This window comes from Lissotriton helveticus, chromosome 4_2 (genome assembly GCF_964261635.1).
Source record: "Lissotriton helveticus chromosome 4_2, aLisHel1.1, whole genome shotgun sequence".
Taxonomy (NCBI): domain Eukaryota; kingdom Metazoa; phylum Chordata; class Amphibia; order Caudata; family Salamandridae; genus Lissotriton; species Lissotriton helveticus.
In genome coordinates, this window is record NC_136064.1 from 14944635 (window position 1) to 14965979 (window position 21345).

General features: G+C 44.5%; 1 protein-coding gene across 1 annotated transcript in view; it reads right to left on the reverse strand.

Annotated features, from left to right (window-relative positions):
• The window catches only part of LAS1L (LAS1 like ribosome biogenesis factor), a 384388-nt gene that overhangs the window by 179297 nt on the left and 183746 nt on the right, over positions 1-21345 (reverse strand). Inside the window, exon 8 of the mRNA XM_078640120.1 lies at positions 4908-4993. Coding sequence (XP_078496246.1) covers positions 4908-4993 — 86 coding nt within the window. The remainder of the gene's footprint in view (positions 1-4907; positions 4994-21345) is intronic.

A 21345-nucleotide genomic window follows, 5' to 3' on the forward strand; every position in this document is an offset into this window, starting at 1 on the left:
TTAGATTCTCCTTTGCGTTGGATGACACAGATGTTGATGTTAGCTATTCGAGGAAGGAAAATGTTACTTATCCTGTAAGCATCTGTTTGTGGCATGTAGTGCTGTAGATTCACATTCTGTGCATACTGCCGCCATCTAGTGTTGGGCTCAGATGTGTTCAACTTGTTTTGGTTCGAAGAAGTCTTTTTGAGTCACGAGGTGTGATGAATCCACTTATTGTAGGCAATGCACATGGGCATACACTTCATATTAGATTGTTTTTCCGCACAGAGGGCGAATAAGTAGATGGAGCAGAGTGATACAGTAAAGATGACCATGAGAGGTGAAGAAGTAAAATAAGATCATCTGCAACAGACTCCAGGCAACTGGGGAGGAGGGTGGGCGCTACAGTACACTACATGCCACGAACAGATGCTTAAAGGGTAAGCAGCATTTTCTGTTTCTGGCATGTGTGCCTGTGGATACACATGATGTGCATAGACTGTAAAGCAGTCCTCCCTAAAGTGGTGGCTTAGCCTTGGGATGTTGCAGAAGACCTGAAAAGTGTGCGCATTTAGAGCCTGGCCAACTCTAGCTTGGTTTCTAGCCAGGCAATCAACACAATAACGCTTATGGAACTGCGCTTGGAACCGTCATAGTCCAGATTTAGGGGGAAACTGAAAACTCACCTGTTTGTTCAGTAGATGGGCTCTAGGTGCTGCTGAGACTTTGTTGCTTCCACTTACCATAGCGCGGGGACACGCCGGTGTGCGTAACCAGGCGTTTTATAAACTTTCCTATTATTATTATTATAAGTGTGAGGAGTTGACCATGTAGCTGCTTTACAGATGTTAGCTAATGGTATGTTCTCTAGGAAACCCAAAGAAGCCCTTTTCTTGCGAGTGGAATTTGAGTGTAGAGGGTGGGAGGGGGGTCCGGGATGTTTCTGTTGACATCGTACATTAACCCCTTTTTGACATCTAAGGTATGTAAAGCATGTTCTGCTACAGATTCTGGATGTGGAAAGAAGACTGGTAACTCAATTGTCTGATTAAGGTCGAATCTAGTGATGACCTTGGGGTGGAATTTGGAGCTGGTTCTGAAAACCAGATTAGAGTGAGGAACGTGGAAGAAAGGTTCTTTCAAGGTAAGAGCATGCATCTCACTGACTCGTCTGAGGGAAGCGACAGCTAGAAGGGAGACTACCTTCCACAACAGAAATTGCAACAGGAAAAAGTGAAGTGCCTCAAGGGGAGGTCCCATGAGTCTAGTAAGAACGATGTTAAGATCCCACACCGGAATAGAAGGCGTCCGGGTGGGATAACCCTTTTAAGTCCTTCCATGCAGGCCTTAATGACTGGCACCCTAAAGGGCGTGTTGCCTATTTTGTAGGTAAGCAGCCTCAGGAGGCAGATATAATCGATCAGAAGTGTAGGCGAAGCGTGATTGTTAAAGGTGGAGAAGGTAACAAACAATGTCCTGTACAAACAGCCTTGACCCCTCCCCCCCAGGTATTAGTGCACTTTATAAATACTACCCTATCCTATATGTTTGGGAAGATAATAGGGTACAAAACATTTCGAGTTGGCTGCATAATAGGTCCTGATAGTAGGCCTTCTACTTTCTAAAAGAACAGACAGACATTTCTACGAGAGGCTGAGATAAGCAAACTCTAAGACCTCAGGAACCAAATCACAAGGTTGAGCTGCTGAGGAATGGGGTATTGGAGAGAGCTGTAGTTTTATGTGAGAAGGTCCAGCCTGTTGCGGAGCTCCTCGTGGGGAATTAGAGAGAGGTCTAAGAGACTGGCTTGCCCAGGTTGAGGCTATAAGATGAGAGTAAGGGATGTCGGCCTCAGCTTGCAGACGGCAAATGGTATGGGAGGGAGAGGCTAAAAAGGGGAGGCAAATCTGTGAGCAATTCATCCAAAGTGCATTGCCCATGGACTGTGTAGGTGGTAGCCAGGCGGCAAAGTTTGGACATTTTGCGTTTTCAGCAGTGACAAACAGACCTATCTGAGGAAACTGCACCATTGGATGTAAGGAGGAGTTCGGGGTGGAGTTCCCACCTGCCAAGCCATTGTCCTGACCGGGAATGTTCTGTATGACCAGATGCACCTTGTGATGCATCGCCCACTGGCAGATGTTCTGGGCTAAAGCAGACCGCTGGTACGAGTGCATGCCCCCTTGATTTTTTGGGGGTAAAACATGTCCATGGTGTTGTCCTTATGGCCTAACAACATTTTTGTGAATGAGTGGAAGGAATGATTGGAGCGCAAACTGAATTGCCACCAACTCCAAGTCACTGATGTGAATACTCGGATGTGCGGAACTCCACAAGCCCTGTATTGTATAGTCTTGCAGGTGAGCTCGCCATTCGGTCAGCGAGGCCTTCATAGGAATTGTCTCCCGCAGAATTTTCTCGGTGATCCAGGGACAGGCACAAGTTACAGACTTCGTGCAAATCCGTCCTTGCAAACTTGGCGTGGCAAGTTGAGCAAAACTGAAAAGGAGTCCATTCCATCATGTGGATATTGTCGGTTGCCCAAGTGATGGAAGTTGAGAGGGGAAGAGCCCTGATGAGGATATTTTGTCGAATGTGAGAAGGAGTGAAAGCAACACCTGATGGTGGAGAACGACAAACAGCGGGATCGTTTGGACCGACAACAATATAACTATGGAGTCGATGCCCATTACATTACCTACAATAGTTAGAGTCACCATACCTTGTGATTCAAAAAATCTTCATTGAACAAAAACAAGATGCACACATCTGAGCCCAACACTAGATGTCAGGACTATGCACAGCATGCAAATCTACAGCACTAGATGCCACAAACAAATGTTTCACTAAGAACTGGGAAGGTATTTTTAAAGGAAGCACTGATGAACTAAAGTTCAACAAGGACTACTTTGATAATGGGACAACAGGATCATGCCTTTGCCTATAAAGGTTTTAAACGTGTGAGGCCTAGAAACTCTGAGACACTAGACAGTCATTGTAGCAAATATTTCAAGCTGTCCTAGAAGATCCGAAATTGGGCACCAACTACGTCCAAAACCTCTTCTCCTGGACACTTGGCTCTCCTGCAACATTGTGTGCGAGCAGTCAAAGGCTACCTCTGGAAGGTGGTGCTGGGGATGGAACCCAGTGCGAACAAAGAAATAGAACACTATAAATTAAGAGTCCAGTCGATTCTATTAGTTGGAAAAAGAAACAGGACTTTTATTCTCCTTTAACTTCAGTTGCTTGGGTTCATGCACCGATCACCTTCAAATTAAGCTAGGCTAACAGGCCTGAGCAGACGGACATAAGGCTGGTTTTATTTCATAAACCCTTTAACCCCTCCCATGCTCTTGACGAGCTCAGCTCGTCATGAGCACACGAGAAACGTGGCTCATGACGAGCTGAGCTCGTCATGAGCACCGGGGCGCTGTGCGCCCCCCCCAGCACAGCGGGGGAAGTGGAAAAGCCTAAGCAAAGATACCTGTCAGTTTATCCACAGTGCATAGACCATGGACTGTAGGTTCCTGGAGGCTAAGTTTGGGCACTCTATATTTTCAGGTGTGGTGAACAGATCTATTTGTGGCATGCCGCAACGCTGAAACTAATGGAGCAGGACTTGCTTGTGATTTTCTTATTGATAAATCTTGCTGAGAAGGTTGCCAGGTTGTTGCCCACCCCCTGAAGTAGCTCTGCCATGAGATTAATGTGGTGGTAGAGTGCCAGTGGTGAAAGGGCGAGAGAGTGAGTATCATACTGTTGTTTGGAGGTGGTACATAGCTGTTATGTCACATGTTTTCATTAGTAATACCTTGCTCTGAATGAGGGAGAAGGAAGACTTTCAGGATGAGATGTATGGCAAGAAGCTTAAGGTAACTGAAGAGGAGCCCACAGAGCTTGTCTGGTCACTTGCTGTAAATGCAGCTTGCAGCCAACTTGAGAGGCCTCCTTGGTGACTTGTGGAATGGGGTCTAAGAGGGGGCTGCCCTGCAACAGACTGCTGATGGTATGCCTGCTGCTGCTTCTAGTATGAGGGAGCAGGGTCAGAGGAAGCGGCTTTGGTGACTACCCTGTGGTACTGTGCATGAAAGGAGCCCCCAGGTGGAGTGGTTTGAAGGGCACTCATGGATGTTGCAGGTCCGGTCTCCTTTATGATTTTTTTTCAACCTGTTGTCTGAACATCACTTTCTTTCTCGTCGATACCATAGGCTCATTGTCGAGTGGAAGGTGAGACATGCCTGGCATGTTGTCATGGGCAGAGGAAAGACATACGTTACAAACCTTGTACTGAGCTGAAAATAGATATTTGGAATAGCACATGGACAGTATTGGAATGGTGTTCCAACACAGAGTACCTTCTTTGAGGAAATATGGTCAAAGACTAGCGGTGTGTGAAGAGGACCAGAGGATCTAATAATGGTCAGGAGTTGATAGAGAAGTCAGTCTCTGGAGGTTGTTGCCAAGAGGCATGTGGACGACAAAGGCTTTTCCCAAAGAACTGGAATCGATCTGCATCATTTGGGCCAAAGTGGCCCAAATAGGTTTGGCTGCAATTATTCAAAGAGTTGGCTCCTTGAAAACCTGCTTTTAATTCTTCTTGGCTGATCTGGACTGTGAAAATTGAAAGTGGCAACATATTTGCATGAGCTTAATAAATTGCAGAACTTATTAAATCTATGTTTAGCTAGGAACTAAAATGCAGGTTTGCAAAACCGGAATCCAGAAATACATGCTTCAGGAACATGTGTATCGGTATGTGCTTTGTAGATCTGCATTGGTGAAGTTGGTGCTCAGATGCACCATGCAGGTGTAGACAGTAACTGTGCACTTGACTATATGCAGATCTAATTAGCGCACAGACATAAGACACATATGTCGCACAAGGTTGCTGTGTGGTTGTGAAGCACAATGCTGTAAGTACCAACCTTCACATTCAATGTGTAAAGTTTTCAGCTGGTCTGGCTTTGGTATCAGAAAGCCGTCTTGAAGGAGAAGCTCTGCCACAACCTCGCTGGAAGAAGATGGGAATAAAGTCAATAATGCTTCACATGACGGCACACAAAAGCACCAAACAGAAAACACATTCAGAAGGAATCAGATAACAATGAGAATGCTAATTTATCAATTAAACAGATTGGAGACAATGAACCTCAGGTTTACATTCTGCCTCCTGTTGTGTCTAGCTCTTGGCAGCATGTAACAGATGGATACTAAACACACTCATTTACATTGGGTGCACTGCACACAACTGTTCAATACAGGGCTGCAACGCTTTTCAAATGTTGTCACAAAGTTATCCACACATGATAAAAGGTTCAGGAGTTGTTCACGGTCAAGAACGTAACATATGAAAATGTCCCAAAAATATAGTTACCACCAAAAGACTTAAAATCATTAAATGTTTCTATTCCAAATGCTGCCATCTTCATTGAAATTGCAAACCAACAACTGTAAAGCAGACAACCTTGGAAAAGTTGAGCATTATTTTGGTAGTAATATGCAGTTAAGTGCTAATGTAAGCAACATGTAATCAATATACGTCTTACGTAAAGTGATTACACAGAGAAGTGACATTCTGTATCAGCTCATCTTTGACACACACCTACACGCTTCAAGTAGGTCACGGGTGAACTATTTCTAAGCAAAACACAATTATCTACACGCATGCCTGAGGCTTTGAAACCACTCCTGTATCGTATCCCTGCAAGGGTGGAGGCAGGCATACCAAATCTTTGAAAAGATAAAATCTCTCGTAACCTTTCATGAAGAACGCCGCTCAACAATGTCTGAGGGAATCCCTACAGGGTGTAGGTGATCTTTACATGACAGCACATGGGCTGATTGTTATTGGATGTGGCTGGTTTTTCTGTTATTAACATTGGTAACTGCTGTTTTGTTAGGCTATTAGGAGATTCCCAACATGTACTACCATGTGAGTCACCAGAAAACCTCAAAGTTAACAAAACAAGCAACTCTTCAACAAAGAAAAATGGAAATTAAAAGGAAAATATTGGCCCAATGATTTTATAAAAACCTAATCTCAAATGATAATTTTCAATTCAAATGTAAGACACATCCTTAATTACTGCAGAACATTAGTCCATTCAGGAGGTTAAGATACATGCAACATTTCACAACTGGCAAGTGGGAGATTTTGAAACAAATATTTGGGGGAATGTACTTTCCCCATAGACTTATTTTGTTACAGATGCAATTTTAGGTATGAGACCGCTAAAATCAAGCCATCTTTTAGCTTAAAATGTTTTGAGTCTCTCGCCTTCATCGGGTCTGTTGGCACATATGGGCTAAGTACCCATTATCAGAAAATGTAATTGCACATTGCAATCACAAAATGATAGAATATGAACAATTAAGACAATTAGTCTCCTCACAAAGACCAGAGATTCATAGAAAAGTGCTTAGCTCGCATTTAGCATACTTGTGGGGTTGTCCTGGTAAACAATGGATGGCAGTTACTGGGAAGATAAGATTTGAAGAGGAGGCAAAGTTTTATTCACTGAGAGTTTTTGTAACTATGCTCTCTAACAGCTAAAAGGGAGTGGTATTCTTCTCTAAAGTTGATAGACCACTATGGTCATCATGGCAGTTATGAAAGATTGAAGTCTTGGGAGCAGACCATTCCTGGGTATCAACAAGAGATGGCTGTTGGCCAATGGTGGCCGGCATGGATCCTTCCAGGCCTGGCTTCATTTGCCCACTAGTGACTTGCAATTAGAACAACCGATGGGTGAACCAAATCCCTAATCCTTGAGTTTGGACACCACTACTTCACAACCGTTCTTACTCTCCCAGCTATTGTCATTTTTCTCTGGCTTTGTCTACAGCAAGAACCAGAGAAACTCAAACTAGATACAAAGCACTTAATAATTAGCCTTTAGCTTCTGGAGCCATTTCAAGATCTGTAGGTGGAAGGTCTGATGGATAGTACATGTTAATTTCATCCAAGCTCAGCAGAGAAGCACCTTGAGCCTCAGCGGAGTCTCTGGAGTGAGGGTATTTACTCCAGACGTTTGAAAGCTGGATAGTAATGATGTCCTAGAGGTAGTGAAAGCTTCTCATTGCAGATGGGAGTTTATGTGGCCACTATTATATTTTTCGTTTATCCCACTGCTATTTTCTGCTTTAATCAATGCTTTATTTGAAGTTGGTAATGCTTAAAAAATAATGGTGCATTTGGTACATGCTTTAAGTGGCTTGGCACTGATCAGGTCAATGCTCTCCACAAATAAGTGCACTAGAAGCTTGGGTCAAATACTCTAGGTCTGCTACTCTATTTTTGGAACTTGGTCATTTGTCTGATCTCAGAGAGTAAAACAGGGCAGTATACTATTTCTGTCAGGTTGGAAGCCCTTTTTCCACAGAATGGACAGGTTAATCAAACTGAACTGCCGCCCTTGAAATACCTCCCAACTGCCTGTGGTTCTATGGACTCAAGATCAATGGTCTTTCAGGGATCTACTGTTAATCTGGCAATCTCCAATTTACATGAGCAGACTCTTAGCTTCGGAGACGATGTAATTTTGAATCTGAGTACTTGCACGATGTAAACAAAACATACAGCATTGAGTGTAACCTTGAGAGAAGATGCCTGTCAAAGCCAAATGTCTCATTGTGATGAACAAAATTTAGAGTGTTCCTAAGAGGAAACTTATAATAAGCAAGGAAAATGAGGGATTGAGGTGGGGGGGAAGCAACATGGCGGACATAAACAACATGGGAGGGGCAGAGAAGCACACACAAAATAAAGTAACACGGGTGGAGCACAGAAGTACACAGCAAGACAGCAACACCGAGACAGGGGGTAAACAGAAGCACATGAAGAGTTAGACCAACTAGGTGACAAAGGTAGCAACATGTCGCACAGAAAAAACATGGGGAGAGGGAGAGAAGTACTCAGTGAGACAGAAGAACACCGAGAACGGGAGTGGGGGAAGCAGAGAAGCACATGATAAGACAGGACAACACGGGGGTTGGGGGGTGGGAGAGCACACAGACAGTAACACAGAGATGGGGTGGTGTTTGCTGAAGGGGCGTGTTGCTGAAGCCCCATGGACTCTACTCCTTTGGGGAATCATATTGGAACCTTTGTCTCCACTGCTCGCAGCCCCCGCTTCGCGGGCGCCACTCGTGCTGTTTGTTGTTTCTCATCGAGGGAGCGCTGCCCCCATCTGCTCATCGCTCCAGGACTCAACTTTCCAGCGGAATACCTACACAGAGCCCACAGCGGGACTGCGAGGACCAGCGTGCAGTGCGGCTTGATCTGCCGCAGCTGGTCCTCTTCCCGCCTCCACTCTGCGCTTTAAAATCTGGGCTGGCCATTCATTACCTGTGTTTGCTGAAGGGGCGTGTTCTCTCCCACTACATAGGCCAACTCTCATTTCCGGCCCGCGGGACGCGCGCGGACGCGCCCGGGCAAAGCCTGGGTCAAGGGCGGGCCCGTTTGTGCCCGTTCGTGACTGAGCAAGACTGGACTGGGCCCTCCCTCTAAACTCTGACCATGTCCAATTTGTAAGTTTAATTTTGTTACTTAACGAGAATTCCCCTTAAATACCTTACTTATTTGTATTCCAGGCGCACATTCGTGCTTACGTCCGGGGCCCAGGCAATACCATGACTACCCGAGGCTCACGGAGTAAAACGGCAGCGGGTGGGGAAAAACGTACAGGCCCAATAGACAGCTTTATTACTAGGGCAAATTCTTTTATTGATCAAGAGATTATTCAGATAGAACGTAGAGTTTCCCAAGACCTTGCCCTGGCAAAAAAAAATATCGTCCCTGGGCCTTATTTCTGCTGCTAGAACCCCTGATAAGGCTAAGGGTAGAGGCCTTGTGCATGCCCAAGCTGAAATCCATAGCGTACCGAAAGAGGTGGATCTATCAGTATCACAATTCTTAACTGATTCACAGCTAAGTCTTGCCTTGGTAAAATCCCCGGAATTAAATCTAAACTTATCGGTAGGCAACAATGTTACTGGGCAATCTATGGGGAGGAGGGAGGGCGCCATACCAAAGAAGAAAAAAAAGGACAAAAAGAAGAATACAGAAAAAACCAGGGTAATATATAATGTACCTGACAATATTAGAGAGGAATCTGACCAACTAGCACAACCGGGTCAAGCACATCCAGAATTAGACTTGACAAACGGGGACGTCAGCTCAGTGAGCCTCGAGGCTTCTGCCATCCTTGTGGGCGACACTGATACTGACGAAGCCTAGGGGCGTTTCCTAACAAAAATGGGTGAGCTATTCAAATTCCATCTTTCCCCTCTAGAGGTCAGATTGTCCAGCATAGAGAAACAGTTAGTCGAAGTATGTGCAGGAGACGGCAGACCCATTGTGAATTTACCACCTGAGTCAGCCCCCTATGTGGTGATTATGACAGGGGTCCAGAGTTGGTTGACCATAAGGAGGAAGCGAATTAGTCATTGAAAAACAAGGTTCAACACTGGTTAAATAACAACAGACCGCCCCCGCCAAACCGCTCAAGCAGGATCTTAACGGTCCGCAGGGTACATTGGATAGGGAACGAAAGGAAAACAACCCAGGGTGAATGCTTTGTAGTAAACTTTGAGGATCCACATACGGTTGATCACATCTGCTCATGGAATATGCAAGGCGGAACTGAAGGCATTGAGACCAAAGGCCTCTCCTTTTTCTATCCCCCTAGCTGGCGTTTTGGTTTAGATTATGACGCTTATGAGGGAAATTGTCGAAGAGTAGGTAGACGAGACTGGGGGGGTAATTGGGGGGGGTTGGAGCGGTAACTCTAATTTCAATAGAGACCGAGCCTTCAGAGAGAACTGGAGAGGTATCCAGACTACCAATAGATATGACTGTTTGGAGATGGTAGACTGACTGGCCCCGGCCCCCGAGGGAAGGGATACGGTCTTAGTAGCAAACCCTACTTTTTCAAGCCATACAGTAAACGATAAGTTAAGGTCAAGTTCCCCAGTAAAAACTGTTACCGAGATGTCCAGTATAAGTAGCCCAACTCGAAGTAAATCACCCGTTGAGATTATGGGGGTCGATGATGTTAGACTTGCTTACACACCCACCCCAGGTCGAACCACTAACCCTATCTTGCAAGACGTAGGGACACCACGATATGCCCATAGGGTTAGAATGGGGCTTTTATCATGGAACATGCAGGTCTCTCGAATAAAACAAAGGACCCAACCTTCCTGGAACTTGTAGATAATTTTGACGTATGCTGTTAGCAGGAATGTTGGGAGAAGGTTGAGATACATTTAGTGTGTTACTGCACACATTTCTTAGCAGCACAACCTAATAATAGAGGGAGATGTTCCGGGGGGTTATGTACCTTTATATCTAACAAAGCCAATTTAACTACTAACTGTTTATCTAAAGGGGGGTCACAGTATTATCAGGTTCTTTCCCTAAGGTCAGGCGAAAATCATCCCATCCTCTTGATAAATTTCTACAATAACATCCCAAAGGCCGATCAACCTAGGGCCTTAGAGGAATTAAATGATGCCATGCATAGGGGACTGGGAGCCGACCAGAAGGAAAGTTTTATTATACTGACGGAGGATTTTAATTGTCATTTATGCACGCACAGTGAAGTGGAGACATGTGGTATGGTGAATCTCAGGGGCGATCCTTGTACACACTTCGAGCATTCTCCGCTCGGGAATTTATTTAATCATCTATTATTTGAGTGGGATTTGGGATTTGCAAACGAATTCTGTGATCCACCGATTGATTTCAAACCCACTTTCGTCGGGCGGGGGTCCCGGTCTATTATTGATTACACATTGGTCTCGAGTAGTTACCATCGTAATGTTCTCTCATTTAATACAGAGCACATTGCACTCAGTGACCATTTTCCAATTAGCTCCAGCTACGAAATAGGGCGGTGTGGCAGGAAAGCTCCTAACGTAGCTGAAAACATATACTTACATGGGATTTCCTTGGCTAGAACCAACGGCTATGTAATCAAATGGAATAAGGTTAATCCAACCAACTTCTTAAAGAATTTAGTAGAGGATCAGAAAGATGATTTTATGATTTGTCTAGAGGAGAATCTTAATCCCACTAAGGTCATTGCAGCTTTTCATAATATTTCAGCTCACATTAGCAGCAAATAAACCGGTCCAGCACGAAAAGCAGGGCGAGGTAGAGCTGTGGGCTGGTTTAATCACGAGTGCACAAAAGCACACTCATCTGATTCAAACCTTAAAAAAAGTTCCCAGAAATCTGCCAGATGTTAGAGCAGCTAGGGCATCCTATAAGGTTGCCATTCAAAATCGGAAGAGTGATTTGAAGCAGGCAGCTTGGGAAGCATTAACTAAGGCGAGTGCACTAAAAGATACCACTGCATTATGGAACGCAGTCAATGCCCCATTTTTTTGTGGAAAGGAATTCAGACCAGGTAGAGATTGCTATTGAGGCAAATCTCTGGGTTAAACATTTTACCGAGCTATATTACCAAGAGCCTCGACCTGAATTAATGCCCACAGGACTGGGACAGGTGAGTACTACAGAATCTCATGAATTAGATCTATTTCCCCTCAATGTAGTCTTTTCTCTAGCAGAGGTGGAATTAGCATTATCTGACAGTACAAATAGCAAAGCACCGGGACCAGACGGTATTCCAATTGACATATATAAGGATAACGTCGCCCTGTGGGCACCGCTCTTGACCAATGTCCTAAACAGCTGCACCATCAAGGGCTTTCCAACCACTTGGCAGGAGGCTATTGTAGTGCCTATATTTAAAAAGGGGGACCGAAATGACCCCAAATGCTATAGGCCGATCTCACTCCTCGACTCGTTGAGGAAGGTGGCGGGTAGAATTCTCTTAAATCGCCTCCAGACATGGGCTGAGGAGGAGGCCGTCCTTTCTAAATTTCAGTACGGCTTTAGGTCAGGTCTTGGTACTGTCGAACAAGGTCTAAATTTGGCAATGCTACAGGAAAATACTCGGCAGCAAAGAAGGGAAATCTATTCATGACCTTTGTAGATCTTAGCTCGGCCTTCGATTGCCTGAACCACGATATTATGTGGGCTACCTTAGCTGATCTAGATATTGATTTTAACATTCTTAACTTTCTTAAGGAGTTATACAGAGGAGCAGGGGCCAAAGTCCGCTACGGGAAAGCAGGCGAATGCACGTCCAAATTCCCAATTGGGAAAGGTGGCCGCCAGGGATGTATCCTGGCTCCATTTCTTTTTAATTTGTATATCAATGGGGTGGCAGACCATTTAATAAAATTGAAGGTGGATTACCCCCAAATTGATGGAGAACGTGTGCCTATTTTACTGTATGCCGATGATGCGGTTATTATGGTTAGAACTCAAATAGGTCTTCAGAAGGCTCTATCCTGCTTCTCGGCATACATGGGAGATAGGGGCCTTAAGATTAACATAGGGAAGACTTTTACCATGTGCTCCTCGAACAAGACAAAACTCACTTGTAATACTCACTTAGAAAAATCAACGATAGGCTTAGTCAACACTTTCTCATATCTAGGGATTTATTTTAATAAAAGGGGTACCTGGAAATCGGCTATTATGACCAGGAACCTAGCTTTCTCACGGGCCATTGGTGCTTTGAAACAGTTCGCAAATAAGCTAGGGGACAGGCCAGTACGCATCCTGATCGACATATATAGGGCTAAATGTGCATCGACAGCAGTGTATGGATCTGGTATATGGGGGGTGGCTGATTGCCACGAAATCCAAACAAAGGAAAAAGGTTTCCTTTGTTACTTGCTTGCTGTTCCCCGTTCCACCTCCACTTATGTCGGTCATAAAGAACGAGCTTTGCCCTTTATTTCAGATCTAATCAAAATTAGCCCAGTGTTGCTGTGGCATAAGATCTGGACCTCGACAGAAACTGCTTTCAATAGGGCAATTATTGCGGACTGTATAAAACTTGAAGGGTCCAATCAGATTCAGTGGCTCTCCTATGTTCAGGAATTTTTTAAAAACATAGGGAGCCCTGAATTTTATTATTCACCTCTGTCATTGTCCCAAATCTCCAGAAAGACATTAAAGGAAACTTGCCATGCCTTTCTGGAAGATCGACGCTGGTGTCTAGAGGGGAAAAAGGTGTTTGTTATTCATCACCTATTTTCGCTGCAGAACTCTGGATTACAGTTCTACTTATCACCCCAATAGACAAGCTACAGCAGAATGCTCTTAGCCCGTTTGAGAACTGGAAGCTTTTTCAGGATGTTAACTTTTCCTAATTCAAATGATTGGTCGCCACAATTAACCACCTGTCCGTGTGACGATTCTTCTACCCAATCAACCATACATTGGGTTTTGTTCTGCAGATTCTATGACTGGGGGCGGAAGAGATATTTATTACCTCTTCTTAAGCTTTGGAACTTGAGACAATGTAGACCAGCATTATTCAAATTACTTACTTTGCCCGATGAAATGACCATTACTGCTGTGTCTAGATACCTGAAATTTGCGATTAGATGTAGATTTACTATGGCTTAACTGCACCTTTTATGAAAACTAACGAATGTGCTGTTATTTTATTGTTTTTTTTTTTTTTTTTTTTTTTGTTATTTTATTGTAGCACCCTATGAGAAAGGGTCATGCTGAAATCATGAATTATGCTCATATGTACCCTCTTCTTTTTTTAAATGTTTATTGTATATGCCATTTTGGATGTATCCATTTTACCTGCTTTTAAGATTTTATTGTAAATCGAATAAAGCTATCTTTGAACTTTGAGATGGGGTGGACAGTGAAGCACATAAGGTAGACAGCTGGAAAACACTATTACACTTGTAGAGTGTTTAATTAGAAAGAAAAGTAGCACCAAAAAACAAGCAGTGTAGGGACACAATAATGTGTCTCTGCTCCAAGGACAAACTTACAAAAGGGAAGCAAAGTCCGACAAGCTATACAAAAGGGAAGATAGCAAATGAGAGGGCCGATGAGGCCAACCAAATGGTAAACAATGGGCGGGCTCTAAGGCCACTGTAAGCTAAAAAAATGTCTTGCAACAGACAGAGCATGTGCTGTCTTAGGTGAGACCTAAACGGGAGATTTATACATAATATAATGAAAGTATCTGGGGTAGTTTAAACTGATCAATCAGTTTCTTTATGAGGCTTTTCTTTACATTGTCATGACTGAGCATTGCTCTAGTGAAAATGTTTATCAAGGTGCATTATCCATGCACTGTGAAATGTGAGATGACAGAAACTAGCAAGAAGTTCTATGCAAGCCCCAGTGCTACTGACGGATTGTTGTCGGATGCAGCATTTTGGATGCTAGCCACAACCATTTTAGAATTCCAAGGCTGAATGAATTGAATTACAGTTAAGAGAGTTGAGACAAAGGGTGAGGAGAAAGGATGGGCAGATCCATAATCCCAGACACTGAGTCTGAAGTGTGAAGATGGCCTCAGAGGGGTATTCCATTGTGATATCACCTCGGGGCTCTTTCCTCAGCAAGGTGCAAGAGAAACTAACTCTTTGGCCTGGTGAGCAGTCTAAACCTACACAATTAGAATGAGTAAGCTCCGGAATAACTTACATTAACTGGAAAATGTTGAGAAAACGCTATTAAGAAACACATCTGGGAAGTATTAAAAGTACTAAAGGAGTGAATGACTCCACTCCTCAGGATGTGTTGAGCAACCACTCATCAGCCTGATTCAGGAATGCCAAGAAGCATTAGGTAAACAAGGATGTTAAACAGTAGGGGTTAAATCTATTACCAGGAATGATAAGTCATCAATTAAAGATTCCCCACGCTTTATAACCAGCTTTGTATTCATTCTAAGTTCAGTTGCTTCTCTGAGGTGTGCCATGTTAGCATTGGCATGAGTAATTCACTCACACAGAATATGTTCCAGTTAAAACCGCTTATTTGTTTTATGACACAGCCATTTCCTCCAGTGGAGCGGAAGCATTCTGGTGCACTCCAATCCCCACAGATAGAAGGTTATTCCTACTAGTAAATCCCTGACGGGCATAACTGTATGACTAATACCAGGAAGTCAACTGATGGTGTTAAACATAAGGTTTTGTTGACTATAAAATTAGTGAACACTACTTATGCATGTGAAGTATTGCATATCGAACCGAGATGTGTTAAATACAAAACCAATACGCTACTTACAAAACCACTGAAGTGTACATCATTTGTCAGTCAAAGAGATACAAAAGGAGCAGCTATTTAAGATCACAGTCTTAAACCAACAGATTCGATTACCCAGTGAAGTTACAACCATTTGGAGGGTAGAAATTAATATTTACCACAAATGTACAAGTGATAAAATCTCTGTTTTGCCTACAATAATGACAATGAGATTAGGAGGGAAGAAAAAGTTACTTACCTTCTGTAACAATCTTTCTGGTGGGCACTCTATTAACTCTGTCAATGCTAGGCCTTGCCCACACCCTCTCAGTCCCAAGTCTTTTTTTGGCTATTTGGAGTAGTTGTTGCGTAGGCATCCAAACTTTTTGTCCACATAAGGTATCCACGCCAAAGTCGCGTCCTTGTTTACCAACATCATGGGGATTATAAAGGTACCCAGGGTTTGTGCACTCCCCTGGAGGGGACTGAGAAAATAGCCAAAATTTAGCAAACATTTGAGTTTTGAGGGGAAAGTAGGGAAAAAGCGGTCTGGATAAAAATGCCTGTTTTTTTCACAACAATAGGATCAACGAACGGTTTGATATGGTAAAGTCACCATCTTCCCAGCTTTCTGAAACATGCAAAGTTGAATCAAAAATCCAATTTTTTTTTTAACCACAGTTTTGGCATTTTTCAAAGAGGTAGCCCATCTTTCCTATTTTCGCGATTTTAACCTACTTCCCGTTTGTGGTGCAAATCAGTGTGAAACCCAAGTGTGATCCAGGAAAGCTATATGTTTCTGAAAAGTAGACAACATTCCAAATTCAGCAAGGGGTCACATGTGTAGATCCCCAAAGGAAACAAACTGTTGATATAAATAAATACTGAAAACTTTGTGACATTGTTTTCATCTGTAACTTTTTGTCATGATGGTTGATTTACAAAACCAATGTACCATTATGTTAGCTAGACCCTTTTGGTTGTGGGGATATATAGGGTTTGTAGTTTCCCCAAGACCCTGAGGTACCCAGAGCTAAAAACTGAGCAGCACCGTAAAAGGGTTTTTCACTGTGTACTGAGTCTAGGCCAATTCAAATGGTGAAATATGTAGAGTGAAAAATAGGTATCAAGGTAACCTATGAATTTCAGAAATGGGTACAAGATATAAAGTTTAGGACCTGTGGTTATTTATACATCTCTGAATTTGTGGGTTCCTGCACGAGCATATGATTTAGAGAGTATTTTTCAAAATGTCTTCTTTTTTACCCTCTGGTTTACATTTGGAAGGCACAAACATAGGGAAACCCAATTAGAAATAATAAACAGCCTACTATTATGTCACATGTCTTCTGATACAAATAGTACCTCGCTTGTGCGGGTAGGCCTCGTGCCCGTGACAGTTAACGGCCCAAAATACAACATGGATACATCAAATTTTTCTACTCATAACTGACCATTTTTTTGTAAAGTATGTAGCTGTGGATTTTGGGCCCTAGCTCAGCCGGCTAGGAAAACATAGAAACCTGCAAATTTTTTAAACCAAGACACCTAGTAGAATCCAGGATGGGATGACTTGCGTGGTTTTCACCAGGCTGGATTACATGGAAGCCCTTGCATTTCCTAATTTTTTTGTGATTGACAGTTCTGGAATGAATTTGTGGGGAGCCAGCATTCCTCTAAGTCTTCTGATAAAAACAGTACTTCACTTGTGTAGGTAGGACTATGACCCGTGACAGGACACGGCCCAAGACGCAAAATAGATACATCACATTTTTTCACTCAAAATAGTCCAGTTTTTTGCTAAGTGGATAGCTGTGGATTGTGGGTCCTAGCTCACCCAGGACTTATGGAAGCCTAGAAAACCTGTATATTTGTTTAAACTAGTCACCCAGGGGAGTCCAGGGTGGTATGCCTCATGTGGATTCCACAAAGTATTCTTACCCAAAATGCCCTGAAAACCTCATACTTTGCCTACAACTGCACTTCCGGAATCAGGAGGAATCCATAAAAGTTGAGTGTCCAGTGGAGTGGATTCCCGCATGGGGAATCGCCTTCCTGCGGCGATCCCCAAGCTGGGACCACTTGGGAAAGGTACCAATGGAAAGCAGAGATTCTCCCCTTTCCAATGATACCGCTACCATCTGAATCGGTGTTCAGGGGGCTGAGCTATCCCCCGAGCACAGATGCAGTGGAAGTGAAACAAATCGATGCACTTATTTCACTTTTGTTTTCATTGTAATGACGTGAGAGCGCTGTGCACGCTGATCGTCATTTCAATGGGGGGGGGGGAAGAAAATCACCGTTGGGTGCTGGGGAAGCTCTTCCCCAGCTCCCGATGCTGATTTCAGTAAAAGGGAATCCCTTGTTTGTGTGTGTGGAAGGCTTGGAACGGTCTTTGGCACACAGCCACTGGTGCAGAGGACAGCACTGAGCCATCCGCCGCACCATACTAGTTAACATGCAGATTCCTCACATTTTTAAATATCCTCAGATGCCAAAATGGATATTGAAAAGTTTGCAAAAGCCCGCTTGCACCAATAGGTGGCGGCACCTCCTTCTTGATGTTGGAAGCAATGCGGATGTGATATGAGTGAATCCACATAGCACCATCCCAGCGCTACTGTGACCATCCCCCAACTTTTTAGGTCGAGGCTGGGCAGCTCATGCGCTACTCTGTCAGCCATGCTGTATTGGAGAATGCACTTGAAGCTCCGCCCAATCTCCACCCATATTTCTAAGTGGCTTGAGTCATTGAACTTCTTAAATGCTGGCTTCTGATTCATAAATTGGCTTGTTAGTCACACTTTAGTACTGCCTAATCGTCATTTGTAACCTCCCATGAAAAGTGGCCCTTTTACTTTGGTTGTTATACGGTATGTGTTACTTTAGTCTGTAAGCACTTGAGTTTTACTTATTGCAGGCCCAACATTCGTTCCTGCAACATTCAAACCGCCATGCGGGCTTTCACGGGGCGCTTTGACAAAAAAAAAAAAAAGGCTTTTTTGTTAAAAGCGCCCCATACCCGCTTTCACTTTAATAGCGGCCAAGGACCTTTCTTTAGACACAGTTTGTCTAAAGAAAGGGGCGGGGCCGCTATAAACATGCAAACGCGGCATTGGAGTGGTTGGAATCCGGCGCTGGCATGGAGTATCGGGCACTAGCTCTAAAGGTTAGTGTGAGCCACTCTATCTGGTGGACAGTTAAAGGCACTGGTTGGCGTTATGGACCATGGAGTCGAGGCGGATCGCCGAGTCGAGGTGAGAGGCGAGCGCGACTGCCATTAGCAGGCGGCCGCAGTAATGCCCTTGGTGGTCCTGCGGAGGCGGCCCAGCCAGGCCGGGTGCAACCTGTAGAACTGCCTCGCGAGTCCCGCTTGCCCCCAATCAGCAGCTTCCCCTCCAACACCTCTCCTCAGCACCCCAGTGCCCTAGCGCCCCAGCGGCACAGCCACCCTCAGGATTTCCTTCCTTGCTTGGAGAAACAGGAACAAGGGGAAAAAAACAAGGAAAAAAACAAGGGGAAAAAAAAGAGAAAATCCTGGAAAACCAGCCCTTGCTTACACTTGCCACCCAGGCCCAGAACAGCCTAAAACAGAACCTTGGGCCAGCCCTCGCATAGGGTAGAAGCGGCAACAAACCCGCCTCCCAGGACTCTTAGCCTCAGACAGGGCCCCAGCCTGCATTCACTATTCTATCCAGGTTGGGCTAAAGATACCCGGCATGAGGTCAGGGAGAACCAGAGACGGAGACAAAAAAAACAAGTCAGGCCTAAGAAGGAAAAGGGGGTGGCAATCAGGCAAGGACCATACACAATCTACCTGGTTTAGAGTCCGAGTCATTGACTCACTTAGAATCAGACATACCCAAAACCAGTAAGCTGTCTAGGTCTTCAACCACCACAATCTCCACAACAGTAGCGCAGGCAGGCGGGTCCCTCCCACGGAGATCAACGTAAACATAAGAGCTAGAAGGAGACCTAGAAAGCATAAAGGAAGGAGAGCCAACAGCACCCGTCACGTACCATTCATATCTCAAAACCAGCAAGCGGGCTCTGATCACAACCTTCCTAAAAGTATGTCACAGACCACAAGGACGCCAATCAAAGCAACAACACAGATCCCCAAAGCGAATGCAATAAGGACCTCTCGCACGGCTGTGCCTGTCGCAGTTGTAATAGTGAAAAAAAAGATACCCAGGGTACGGAAATAAACGCTCTCTTCTCCCCCATTAAAGAAGCCTCAAGCCTGCAAACAACAAACCAGGAGCCATCAATATCTCGAGTCCTAAATTCACCTGCCATCTGCCAAAGGCACCACCATCAGCTTGTCGAGGCTCTAGTCCACACCCAGCCTGACCCAAGTTGGGACCTACTTATCAGCCAAATGTCCCTCCCAGACCACCAGCAACCGCAAATATCAACTCAAAAAACCGAGGACGATTCAACGCATCAGCATATTAACATCGTAAGCCCATTCGGATAAGCTCTCTCTCCCACGTCTTCGGCAGCCTTCCTATCTCTGGAACAGGTGAGCTTTGTTAAAGCCTGTGCCCAAGACTCAACACTCCTGCCCTATCACCAGTTCCATATGAAAGGGCACAACAATGTGGTCAGGAACCACTTCAACACAAACTTAGCGGGTGTTCGCAAACTGAGGTTGAAAAATCCATACCAGCGCCCACGACTGTATCCACGACTCTACACAAAGATAAAGCCGAACAACTAAGCAGGATCAACATCCCACAGGACCAATCGGACCCACCAGATCAATTAGACCGTCCCCAGCTGGTAGCATTAATCAGCTCCTCAACATCAGCTGCACGGCCCCACTTGCTAAATACCATGGAAACCATTGGAAAGGCAATGAAATATCACGCCGACAAGCTAGACACCCAAGTCGAGCTCCTAAACCTCTTAGCCAACCACGTTGGGATTGAATAAAAGCTGCATACTCTCAAGGCCATGATCGCAAAGGCCCAGCATGATCGGGACACTACATATCATAAATGTCACAGCCCCCAAATTATTGACAAATTAGCGTTGGTACCAACTCTAATATCAGATCTGCTATGGGCAGTCAGGGAGGCCCCATCAAAGACCAAAAAGACAAAAGCGCCCTAACAAGACGCATTTGGGGGAGAAGACTGGGCGAGCCTCCAGACCCCCAGGGGTCAAAGTCCTAGAGAAAAGGAGACCTATAATGCTCCAGCACAGGCACTCGATGCCTGGAGCGATTGCATGTCAAGTAGGCGCACCAGAAGCATCGCCAAACCAACAGTATTTGTATTCGACAGCAGGAGCAAGCCCCAAACAGAAACAATCGACAACTTCCCTGACGGAGAGGGAAAGAAAAAATGTGAGAAAAGCAAAACAAACAGACAGGGGCCAAACGCATTCTCACCGATATCTGAGAGCGACACAAAAATAGTTAAGGACAACATAGAACAAAATACCAGGAACGTAGCTCTCACCCAGGACACAAAAGCAGGTAAGTTTAACATAGAACAAGACACCAGGAATGCAGATCGCACCCAGGACCACCTCCCCTCATCCACAATAAAGGCTGCCGTCTTAAGTAGCCCGAAACACCAAAAAAGCACAAAATCCTCAACAAAGAACTTATACAGCATATTCAATCCCTCGGAAGGGCGTGAATCAAACAAACCAACAACCCAGGTCAACCAAAACACGAACATCACACTAACACCTCAGGGTAAAACGACAGAAGCCAGAACAGTCAGCCCACAGGAGGCTGACAGCAACAGGTTAGCTGTTTCGGAAGAAAGGTGTAACAACAAAGAAGCCAAGGCAAGAGCATACTACCTGGGTGGCGATGTTGGCCAAACCTGCCAAGAACCGCTGAGATACTCAACAAAATAGAACACAACACACCTCAAATCCAATCTCAGATCTTAGAGCCTATTGAGGCCACAACAGAGTCCCCTAGTGACCAAGCCAAAGTACAACGTATCGACCCTCGCTGTAGAGGCCATAAAAAGAAAGAGCTAGTTCCACACTACGTGTCGAGGGGAGCGCACACCATTCTAAATAGAAGCGCACTATTAAAATTATTTAAGGCTCTTCCAACTCTGAGTCACATCAAAACCAGTGATCTTGAAAGCATAGAATTTAAACCCAATCCCAATCAAACTGGTCAAGAAATTACAATAGCAACCTGGATAGGTCATTCCTTCGTTGAGCAAATTTGGTAGCATAAGGAATCCTTCTCCAAATGGGGCATAGAGCTAAAAAAAGGCAGAGTATATCTGCTACCC